At 41.4% G+C, this 12,673-nt stretch overlaps 1 protein-coding gene across 4 annotated transcripts in view; it reads right to left on the bottom strand.

Annotated features, from left to right (window-relative positions):
• Positions 1 to 12,673, bottom strand: part of RARB (retinoic acid receptor beta) — a 320,646-nt gene that overhangs the window by 10,722 nt on the left and 297,251 nt on the right. For all 4 annotated transcript variants that reach the window (XM_085226368.1, XM_085226369.1, XM_010712869.3 and 1 more), the window contains 2 exons: positions 8,081 to 8,241; positions 1,537 to 1,713 (listed from right to left, as the gene is read on the bottom strand). In XM_085226368.1, coding sequence (XP_085082494.1) covers positions 1,537 to 1,713; positions 8,081 to 8,241 — 338 coding nt within the window. The remainder of the gene's footprint in view (positions 1 to 1,536; positions 1,714 to 8,080; positions 8,242 to 12,673) is intronic.

The following is a 12,673-nucleotide window of genomic DNA, read 5'->3' as shown; positions in this document are numbered from 1 at the left end:
GCAATTCTCTCCCCATACCTCTAGCAGAATACTGTTGAGGAAATGTCCAGCTGTATGCCTGTATACCTTTTGGTGTAAGAGGAATGTAATTGCACCTTCTCATGGCAGAGCTAACAACAACAGGCACACAATCAGTAATAAATGGCCCTGTCTTATGGAGAGACCACATGTGATAATGATGAGATGGCCTGGTCTGGATGGGACTGGAAGAAGGGGACAATGAAAACTGACTCTCGAAGACCGCATGGCAATTTTAGCTTTCCTTTTTTTATAGGCCAAAGAATAATATCCCTTCTCCTCTTCCACCCCCTTTTCCTCCTACATCACTGTCTTCTAGACACAATTCTTCAAAACAGCTTTTGACAACACAAGAGGAAAAGGTCACAGCAGTTAACATCTTCCTCAATATGCTCCTGTTGGAAGCGATGCACTTTTAGAAATTCCAAGATTAATTACTTTAACTTGAAATTCTCTAGTTTAAACTCCCGTGCTAGGCTGAGAAATACATCTACAGTAGCCACCCTACAATGGGCTTCTTGGTCACACTGGAAAATCACCTGGTTCAGTAAGGACCAGAAGGCTGATGCTCAGAAGAAAACATTTAGAGGACGTATAAATCATGTTTGAAATGTTTAAAACACATTTGAAGCATTAACTGTTTTACTAAAAGTCACTGCGATAGTCAATAATAAAGAGCATATTTGCCTTTAAAAGCCTGAAGACATCTGAGGTCTGTATAAAGAAATGATGAGATCCCAGAGGGCTCCTCTGAAGGTCAGCATGACAAACCACCAGAGACAAAAAGAGAGAGAAGAGCTTGCCACTTAGTGGCATGGTATAGAGGAAAATTTCAAGCTTATCTGCATAGCTCTCTTCTGTAGACTGTATACTTCTCTATTTAAAATTGAACCACATTTTTTCCTCAAATCTGTACAAAGTCCACAAACAGGAGCCCACTTCCATAGGCATCTACAGCACTCCTAAAAGCAGGTTATCCTGTATACCAAAGGCTCTGCGCCTGCTGGGCTCCAGGTGCATCACTATGACCTGCAAAATGCTCACTCCAAATATTTGGGTCTGGATCCTCAAATCATCTCATGACCAGTGTTACAGCACACCCTTGAAACTCCATGCAGCAGACTTCCTTCTGGAAATCCTCTATGCAGAGCCCTGGCTGCATTTTGTTTTGCGGGAGGAGGAAGAAGAGGAGGAGGAAAGAAAATCAGACCACTCTTCAGTGTTAATGATGGGGAAACTTTTCCAGACATGCATGTATTTCTTTGTTATTATTTCAAAACATGCCTTTCTTGCAGCTATGCTGAAATCCACGAACTGTAAAGTCTCACTACGTATTTTGAAAAGCACAGTCATCCTAAATAAGTATTAGTAGACATGCTAGAATCCACTTATGAATGTGCTGGTGAGTTTAATTACACAACCACAAAGCTGGGGCAGCATTTGACCTTTTGTCCATCATAGTAACAGAGTGTAATAGAAAATAAATTACTACTACGGAAATAATGTAAAGATACGTACCAGTATGTCCAGGCAGGCTGCTTTAAGTAGAGTTATCTGGTCTGCAATGGTCAAGCTTGTAAAGCCTGGCAATCGTTTTGCAAATTCCACTATTTTAATAATGCACTTTGTTGCAAGTTCACTGAATTTGTCCCATAGCCCAAGGTCCAGTCGAACCCGATGGTCTGCACTAGAATTCTGGAAAGAAAGGCAGAAGGCACCATAAATCAGTAACACCCCTTTCAGTAAGTGGCTTTCAAGAGAAAGAAACAACAACCAAAGTATTCCTTCCAGAAGTGCCCTCTATTAACATTCCAGGCAATTTCTGCAGTTTGCTGTTGAGATGATGCTGTTTTTAAACTTGGATTAATTGCCTGAAAATTCCTTGGATATTTCTCTGTTACTTACGATTGCAGAGGCCATCTGTACAAGGAATAGAAATGAACTTAAACATTTCCAAATGCCACTATCATTATTCTTCCTTGCCATTGTATAATAAGTGCATTGAAAGAGACAATTTACAGTTGTACCCCAGAAAATAAAATGAATAGTTGAACAAGAATATTGGGTCTTCATCTGGAAAAAGCAGCACAATATCTGGAACACAGTGTCACATACTTAAGATCTTAGCAAATTAGTTCTACTTAATTTATCTGCTCTGTGGCTCTGCAAGAGTTTTACAGCTTTCTCAAGCTACAGTTTCACATTAATTAAATAGCACTTTTTTACACAATGTTACAAGAAACACCATGTGCAGTGATGAATGCTGTGTGCTCATTGGATTGGGCATCCAATATACATCCTCCTGCTCAAAGTGCCACCAAGACGTTCAGGTTGCATCTCACATATCTTAATCCAAAAGCTCACAGTTTTCTAGGACACAGTAGCAAAAGCTGTACCCAGGCATTTGTCACCTTGGTGCCATTGGCTTTCTTCTGTTCACGGGCAGGACAGACTGAACGGGTAGAATGGGGACGTAGAGAATGGGATGAGCTCAGCAGGGCCATGGATGCTGTCAGCAGGCCCAGCCCTCCCCCAGCCTCCTGCAGCCCTCCCCCTGCCCCAGTGCTGCATTGCCATGTGCCATCACCACTGTCTGCTGTGAAAGGGAAGGTCATGGCAGTCCTAGGGGAGCCACCAGCTGGCACTCACCTTCACTCGCAACAGAGTAGAGATTCAAGCCGGTAATATTTATATTAGGCCACTATTACAAAGAAATGCTAAAAAGTATTTAAATGCATGATATACGTCCTTCTTTGCTTCTCTTCTTAAGGGATAAGAAATTAACTTCACTACTTCTATTTGAATTTTTACTCTGGGAACAACTCTTTTTTTTTTTTCTTAATGACAGATTTAAAAGTAGGAGAAAATGTCTTTATAATGCTAAGCCTAAAGAATTGCCTTCAAAATGGTCCAAAACTAATGGGTTAACAGTCATTGTAATGCCCTTTGAAACATTTCTTTCGGCTACTGGAGTATGCATCCTTCAGATTTATTTTATTTCATCCTCAAGGACCTTGGTGAAATACAGTACATTGGAGGAAAAATAAGATCAAGATGTGCAGTCATTCAGGCTGTAATTAAATTTAATAGGCAGTTTATCCAGTTCATAGAAAGATGGCATAGCGTAGAGCTACACAAAGCAGAGCCTAAAGCAGGAAATCATTTTACAATAGGGTATCCATCTGGAAAAAAAGACGTTGCATGAAACCAGCAAGTGTGAACGAAATCTTCATCAGTATCATATGAGGTTACTTTATCATGCTGCAGTACTGGCAACGGGAAGTTTGACATGTCTTCTATTAAGAGTAATGCACAGCCGTCTTAACAAATGTAAATCTAACTCACCATTATGCAAACTGAAAAGAAGGGGCAGTTAATAAAATACAAAATAACCTGGTGTTTTATTGTGCAGCTTGCCAGATTCCTCAGTGTTGGATCTAATGGGGTTTACACATTGTCTTTGAGATGCCACAAATGGGAAGACTTTCAACATTTTATCTGGTAATGGATGTTAGTCAAAAACACCGTGGAAAATAGCTAGATTTTGAGCAGCATTTCTCAATATGTAAAAACAAAACAGACTTGGTATCGACATATAGGTTGAACATTAAAGCACGGGGTTAATAAAATGCCTGTTAGAAACTCTGATTAAATTTGCCTGAGGATCTCCTGTAACCACGCTGTGAAAAACACGCAGGCATTACGGCTTTTCCTGAATACTGTACTGAAGCAGGAGGGTTTTGGGTGTCTTTTCCAGGATCAGCCTTGCATGTTTTTCAGGCCTTTGCACCAGCGCACATATGGTGGAACAATACTGTAATACACCCTGGTGACATCTTTATCAGTGGAAAAGCCCAACCTTGCTATGAAATCCAATTAAACAGCCATTTTTGCCACATAAATTGATCCCATTTTTTCCATCATTTTTGTTCTTTGTTCATTGCAGGCTGCTCTATCTCCACATTAGCAATATAGGATGAGTTACTCCCAGAAACATACACAGTAGCAGAATCCCCACTGTCTTTAAAATCCACTTTACAAATGAAACAAGGCTCACAGGGGCACTGTGCCCTAATCAGGAACACTTGCTATGTCTCTTCAGTAAAAGCAGTAATGCACTCCAGCTCCTGCAGGCTCACTGAGGACCACAACCCACTTCTTTGCTCAATCCCAGCATCAAGACATATATTTCCTCTACACTGGCACTGAACAACAGCCGTGTCACTTCTAAGACAAGGACTTACAAAGAGCAAAACGCCGCTGAGGGGCAAAACCTCTCTACTTGCAGCCGGCAAAGAGCAACCAGGGAGAAACTGAAGCAAAGGTCCAACAGAGTAAATTTTTTTTTCCCTTTTATCCTCCCTTTATCACGAGGTTGGATGTAACACAGCTGCAGACTTACAAATAGTACCAGTCTCAAGGGACGAGCAGTATAGTTACACTCAATTATACTATAAAGTATGACATCTCTAGAGAAATTACTATGGCACTTTCTCTTACCTGGATGACAGTAATAAAACAGATCTATTTATGATGGACTTTTGAAATCCATTATGTTTAAAGAGCTTGCTGATTCTCATCATCGACAGAACTGTACTTGCCCCTGCCTACCAAATGCAACTGTTAAGGCAGATGACTCAGGGAATTTAATACAAGCGCTATTCCCTCATTATTTTAAGTAGACTTTTATTAACTATGCAAAGTACAGCAATTATTGTAGATAGGGACACTTTTTCTTTTTAAAGAGCAGATGGATATAAAAAATGCAATTGAAATGCTTTTCCAAAACCAGTATTTTTGATCAGGTAAAAATACACAATGGGAAAAAAATAACCACGTAACCTTTCCTGCAGGAAATGCAGGCTGCAGTGTTCAAGAAGAGGAGTCAGATATGCAAGCCAAATGTCTGCACAGGTTTTCTTTTTTTTATGACCGTATCTCTGGCAAACTCTTTTTTCCTCCACTCTCTTATACTGACATTCTTTGCTCATTTTAGCAACAAACAAAACTCTGTTTTAAATTAGTCTAAAAGATCACATAACCAAAGGCGTACAGGAATCACACGCATGGAACAGACTCTTCCGTCCACACTTCCCATCATTACGCAAGTGCTGAGCGCATGAAATTCGAGTGAATCCACACTGATTCAGTATGCTCGTTTCTCACCTCTCAGTTAAAAAATTAAGTCAAAATTTATAAGGTTACAAAAGCAATCCGTATGGTGTGCAGCATGAGAGCACCATATTTCATGAATGTTAGCCAGCAGGAGCAGACAGAAAACATGACTTTGTATATTCTACCTGTACCAGCCTGTTGCTATCAGAAAAATTAAAGCTTCATATGGTTCTAGCTCCCCTTGGGCTCAGCATTTAGCAAAAGGGTTGTACGCTTCTGTTTTTGAGTTCTGATCTCTATTTCAAGTGTATTAAAAGGAACAACTACCACCTGAACCCTGCCATGCTGATGTCCAAGGACTGAAGCTGTGTCCCTCAACCCAGTACAAAACACCTCATTGCAGCCTGAGAACATCACTGATCTCTGCAGTCTGGTTTCTCCTCCACTCCACTGCTTGGCAGCCAGTTGGAGATGAAGGCCCTTTACTCCAGCCACAGGGATATGTAGGAATATTTCATTTCCCAAGGTGTTTTCTTGCGTGGAAGCATAAGATGGAGAGCTGTACCTTCGTCCCTTTCAAAGCCAGGCAAAGACACCTCTCACAAATGAGACATTACACTGAATTCCTATTTAAAATGCTGGAGTGGTCACCAGGCCTTAGTTAGATGAGAGATTTAAGTATGCATTTCACACAGAGATTATGAGAATGAAGCCAGAGGACAGTTAATATTTAGGCACTACCACTCTCCGCTTTGATGCAGCTGTTGAAGGAAGATGTAGAGCTCTCAAGATTCCAGGTAAGCTAAAAATAACTCTTTCAGTATAATTTTGGTTTTGGGACTTGAATTGTTCCAAATCATGACGAAGTAGCAAGGACTTTGGTCTCTATTCAGCCTCAGAGTCAGCATGGTCAGTTTGGGGCAACACGGGGCCCCTCTATGACTCAGATTTGTCCATTTCTGAAATCCAGGTGCTCTCAGAACAAGCTCTGACACTTCTTTGAGGACATCAGCACATCATCAGGTTCAGCAGGAACCCAAGAACAAAGGCATCGGCAGTATGATATCCATCAAGACCCTTTCCAGTTTCCATTTGTATCATTTCAACAACTAAAATATTAATGAAACTTAAGCCTGTGATCCACGCAAGCACATAGGTGCCCAGGTTTATCTTTCAGCCTTTGGGAACTTGGACAATTACCAGTACTAAGTATTGACACACCAGCTGCAGTGCACTTTTCTAATGCAGAGGTAACACAAAGGTTTGTAACAAAACGTTCACATTTGGAGGTATACCGATACATTATTCTGAGATAGCCAAGTCATTTGCAACGCAGCCTGTGAGCAATAAACTCTGGCATGCATACCAGTCTGGCTACGTGTCCCAGCTGCAGACATCCGATCACCTCTTCTGCAAGGCATAAACTCACTGTCTTTGAACTGTAAAGATCTCTCACGCTTGTTCAGAAGTGCTCTTGCATTAGCAGAAGTGCGAGAGCCTGCCTGGAAGATTTTATTCCCTTCAAGTTGGGGACACAACCACACGTACTGTGAGGAGGGGTGGAAGACATTAACCTAGGAATTTCCCCGAAAAGACACACTATGAATCCCACAGCCTCCAGCCTTGCCTTTAGTTGTATCACCAGCTGGTTGTTTTTGAGCTTCCAGCCTCTCATGCTGCACTCATCCCCAGGGGGCTGGCTGTGCTTGCCTACTGCAGTAGTATTTACCAGCATGCCTACATGGATTGTTTTGACTACATCTAACGCAAGCAGAGAAAACACCAGAGAAGCGTGCAGAGGACAGACAACTTCCCCAGCACTAACAATTTTATGCAGGTCTCAAAATTAAATGTGAAAAATACTTGTGAAAATATTTTCAGTGACATGGAAAATATGCTCTTTTCTAACAGCACAACACATATGCTTGCTTTTCTGGCACATAAATACAAGATTTTATACCTAGATCAGAGATTTTTGAACACTGCAAGTAGTATACAGGCAAGTATGCCACAAAGCAGCACCCCATTCACTGAACATTCATGCCACACATGAATTTGCATAAATTACAATTTGAGAAACTTAATGTTTGTTTCAGGAGTAGAGCACATACTCAAAACAGAGAGCAATCCAGTGACAAATTTTACCAGGATTCCAGATCTCTGTTCCAGGTGCCCAACTGGGGCAGAGGACCATGGAGGAGCCACTCCCAGCCTCTTTACAGGAGGATGTTTCACACATCTCTTTGCATCAGCCAGTACTGCTCAACTGACAGCCAGTCCAAACCCAACAAAGTCATTCATCAGCAGATAGCTAACATTTAGTTTTCATTTACTCTCTTTCATTACTGCACTGGCAAACTTGACATTGGGTTTTCTCTCGTATATGTATAAAAAAAAGTATTTCCCAGAACTGTCCTCTAGAGAAGTTCCTGCTTCTTGACTTGAGGCTGATTTTTCACTTCTAAAAAAGCAGCAGAAGCATTTGCTGCTTTGTAGTATTTTTGTAGACTAGAAGAGGAATAAAGTGTAAAATGAGCAATTTGAAAACTAGCTTATTTCAACATTTCCTATTTTATTTGACCATGATAGCTTTTGGACAGTCACTAGTAGCATTTAAGAACTCCACACCTGCATCGCTGTAAACTGCTGACACAAAAGCAGTGTGTGTTTTGGAAACCAATACATTTCTAATGAGTGCTGGAATGTAATTCACTCATGGACACCACACTTGTCTCTGCTGGATTAGTTGTCCAGTCTCATAACACTGCTAACTAATGCTTTACAGTTAAGTGCACATATTTCCATGCATATATGCAGTTTCTTCCTGGCTAAGGAGACTCAAGGAGCCAACAGACCTCTGCATCTATTTCAAACGTCTAAAGCCTCCAATACAAAATTCACATCATCCACCAGTATCCAGAATATATTTCCCCCAAATCATACTTACTGTAGTGTATTTTCCCAGCTGGCAGAGCGAGGGGAAGGTTTCCTGGTGAGCTTTTCGGATCTTCTCAGTGAGATCATCCAGCTCTGCTGTCATTTCATAGTTTTCTGTGGACTCCTGCTTTGTAGGTTCCTTCTTCTTTTTGTTCCTATCATTTCTGACAGCTGTAGAAAAAGAACAGGCACAGATGATTCAGATCACCCCATGTTGTGCTTGTTGCTCTGTTTCAAAATATCACAAAGTATTTTGTTTGACTTTAAGCATAAATTATTTTAAGTGGAGATAAAACATTATATTCACAGAGAATATGTACACAAGCTAATTTTTCATCCATAAAAACTGAATTTAATGGAATAATGATGAAACCAAGCTTCCATAGGTTCTCGTTGTGGGTTTGCTATTATAATCCCACAGCACCTACCCTCCAACAGAGTCTACCACAACTCCACATGCATTCTAAGTCTCTCCTTAATTCTGCAAGGTGTGATTTTTTCATTGCAGCATTACAGTTGTGCATGGTGAATGGAGAAATTCTCTGCAGTGATGTAGCTTGTATTTTATTGGATGTGAACTGTACTGAACAAAGACAGTAATGGTTTCTCTTTTTAGATTTCATAATATGGAATATAACAAACCCCACACTTAATGCAAACTCCACCGAGCAAAAATTATTTAAGGGGAAAGTTAAATTCAAAAACAGCCAATGAAAGAAGATGAAATGCATTGAACTCAAGATCTGAAGATCAAAGGAGAAGCACAAACACTTGAAAGAGGAAAAACTGCAGTGAAGCTATCTTAAAGTCGCTTGCCATCTGCTCCTGCCCTAGGATCAGCCTTCTACCTTCCCCGGGCTGTGGGGGATTACTGGAAATATGCATTGTGCTGCATTCGTTCTGTAATTGATTTCCCACATATTTGTGTTTTGTAATAAAATATGACAGCTGCTCTATCACCATGCTACTCTCTGTTCTTTTAATGAAAACAGCTTAATTTTACAAAATGTGCCCAGGAGATAAATCTATGTCTGCAGCATTGCCAATAGTTGTGAATTTTATCAAGAGACTTGCTGTTAGTTAAAGCTAACATTTTAAGTGTAACCAGATGCATGAGGAACCCACCAGACTTTACAACAAAGCCAAACAAAATCAGTCCCTCTCCCCAGAGACTCAATATTGATATTAAACACTCCAAAGACTAACCACTGCTGGACAAACAAAACAGCATTAACATCCACTAGGGCTCAAAACCCCGATATTTAGACCAGAGCCCCAAATTCTGAGGGTGTGATTGGAGAATGGCACACATGAAGATGGTCTGCCTGCACCTGCCGGTTCTTACTCATACCAGCAGAAGCCCACAGCTGGCTTTTTTCTCAGTGGGTTCCACAGGTCCATCTCCACAGTATCCCATCTTCTGTGGGCGCTTGCTCTGTGTCTATAACTACAAGATGGCAAAAATGTAGGCAAACACTGGACACTGCAGGAACAAGAGGAGGTTTGAATTCAGTGTCACCTACAGCATTTATTAAAGACTGAATGACACACAGCTAGATTCATGTTCCTCTGGGTGCTGTTTCTGAGAGAAAATTAAATGCAATATGGGAAAATAGCAAGGTGGAAAAGCAGCAGAGTCAGGGGTGTCTACAGAAATAATGTAAGGCATGCACCAGAAAACAAAGGATAGGACACTGAATGTTTTTTATGAGTGGATGAGGTACATACCTCATCACAAATGGCTTTGGTTTCCTTACTGAACTTTCCAACTGAGAGAACTCTGAACCTGCTCTGGTAAATATTTTAAGGATGTACTTGTCTTCATTTGTGTGAATAACCCTACACTGAAGTCAATTATGTGCTTTGCTGGATCAGGGCTGGGATGCTGAGCACCTCCGTGGATTAAAGCCTAACGTCAAATACCATCAGTTTATATATCTGCAGTTACAGACTCTAACGATGCCAAGAAAAGTGGACAGAAAAGGCAAAGGTGTACCTTATCGCGAATCATAGAATACTTAGGGTTGGAAAAGACCTCTAAGATCATCTAGTCCAGCTGCCAGCCCACCACCAGCATACCCTCTAACCCATGCCCCTCAGTGCCACATCTACGCAGTTCTTGAACACCTCCAGGGATGGTAAGTCCCTGGGCAGCCTGTTACAATGCCGTATCACCCCTTCTGAGAAGAAACTTTTCCTAATATCCAATCTGAATCTCCCCTGACATAACTTAAGGCCATTACCTCTTGCCCTATCACTGTTACCTGGGAGAAGAGGCTGACCCCCACCTTGCCAGAGCATCCTTTCAGGAGGTCATGAAGGTTCTGTGCTAGCAGTGTAGTCTGCTACTGGGGAGTTGCATCCCTCCAGCTATTTTACAAATATTTTCCTAAAGCCGATGTCCTGCCCGACTTGCTCACTGGATCCCAAGGCAGAGCACAAATGCAGTCCTACACACTGAAAAAAAACATCCAGGACTGACATGTACATCCTGAGTGTTCCAAACTGCCACTGCACTCCAGAAGTAAATCCTAATCACTGCTGTACTTAGAAGATAAAAGAGCTCCTTAGAAAATTATGTAAACTCCTACACAACCACAAAAAGCAATAAGCTTTTGTAATAAAGCCCCATTTACTTATAGCTCTACAATTGACAAATTTGCTTAACAGGCAGCCTCAGCAACTACTTATCTCAATAGCTTTGAACTCCTCGTGGAAGACAAACACTTTATTTAGGCCAGTCCTCAGAACAGCTGCCAAGAGCTCCCAGATACAAGGAGATAACTCGTGCAGCGTTCCAGCCACTGCTCCTGTGCTACACCTCACAGCTCTCCCTTCAGTTAGACCTGAGGTCCTTCCCCTTCCAAATCCATAGAGATGGTTGCTGGTCTGTCCACACCAGACTGGCCCAGATCTGCCCTTTGCAGACACAAATCACTGAAGGGTAGGAAGGACAGAAGGGGAGAATTAACAAGTCCTGAGAACTAAGAACAGCTCTTGCTCACTGTTAGCTTTTTCTCTTATTCTGATGCTCTTTGCAATAACATTATAACCCATATAACATTTATCTTCTTGCTTTATGTGTACTTCTCCTATTTTCTAGATTTGTCTAAGGCTGCATGAGACCTGGTGGTATTTCTATATTCCGGTAAGACAACACAATAAAGTGCATCTGATATATAAAGAATTTCAATTATGCTGAACTATTAAGCAGATTCAACTATAATTCAACTCAAAAAAAAAAAAAAAAAAAAGGAGAGAAAAAGATTAAGACAACACTATGCTTAGAAGAGTTAAATAAAAACACATAAACATACATATTTACACAGTAAATTCCAAAGCCATCACTGCCTGGGGAACAGGAACTGTCACACTGCGTGTTGGAATAGGTTTGGATTACAGCTGATGCTTATATTACATAAATCACACCTTTTTGTATCTTGGTCTTTACATGCATATGATCACATCAATCCTCGAAGCAATTCCATTGCCTTTTAATGATGATATGCAAGAGATGAATCTATGTCACACTTAATGCTGTTGTGGAAAACTCAGGTTATGAATTTCATTACTTGGGCACTAAATTCTGACTCCATGGCTGCATTATTTAAGAGTTCCCAATAGGGGACAGTATGGAAGTTCACCTGCCCTGTGAGAAATACTAGAAGTTACAAAATCCAAACAAAAATAAGGTGTGTGACGGGAAAGAGAATGAATAAGGTGTACCTGTGTGTGTGGGTAAGCCATGTCGGCATGCATCTCAACCTGCTTGGACAGCTGAGAGACACACGCCCAAGCCTGAGCATGTCTGCTCCCATCTGTCTTCCCGTGACAGCTTCCATGTCATCTCCATGCATGCTGGTACAGGCATTTCCACACCCAGAAACCTACAAGGAACCTTGGCAGGGTTTGTAAGGAGGTGAGGGCCCTTTCTGATGCCTCAATGTTGAAGACCAGCCCCTACCCTCTGATGCTCCCTCAATGCCTGATGGAAGAAGGGACTGAACATCAGAGGCTGCCCCTTCTCTGCCCTTGACAGTCTTCTCCCCTTACCCTAGGTCTCCCACTGCCTTCAATATATTGTCCCTCCTCTGCTTGAAGCAAAGGGCAGGGAATGGATGTTGTAGGGTGCTTTCAAGAAAAGCAGGGTCTGCTGTAGGTGAAACTAAGGAAAGGAAAGGCATGAACAGCTTCTCTCAGAGCACCCCAGCTCTCTCATTTAGCAACCATCCAGCAATTCTTGTGCTTGAGCAGGCTTTTTTCAAGCATGCCATAACGCTGGGTATTGTCCAGTCTCAAACACAGTGCCTTCACGTCCACCAAATCCAGTTTCTACTTGGCCAGATGAGTCTGGGATCTAGCCCAAAAGATTCAGGCAGTTTCTGGATCATCAGGTAAAATTATGGCATGCTGAGTTCTCGTGCTCCCATTTGTCAAAGGTGACAGAAACGTATGCAATGGAAAAGATCCTTCAGCTCACAACACCATTTTTCCAATTGCTTGCATAACCTTTGCTTCCCTAGATGCCCAGAAGATAGTTTGACAGTACTTTTCATGTACTATAATGATTAATCAGCAATAGATTCATGACTTGAAATGTTAC

This window comes from Meleagris gallopavo, chromosome 6 (genome assembly GCF_905368555.1).
Source record: "Meleagris gallopavo chromosome 6, MGAL_WU_HG_1.1, whole genome shotgun sequence".
NCBI classification, from domain to species: Eukaryota; Metazoa; Chordata; class Aves; order Galliformes; family Phasianidae; genus Meleagris; species Meleagris gallopavo.
This window is presented reverse-complemented; position numbering and strand designations above follow the sequence as displayed.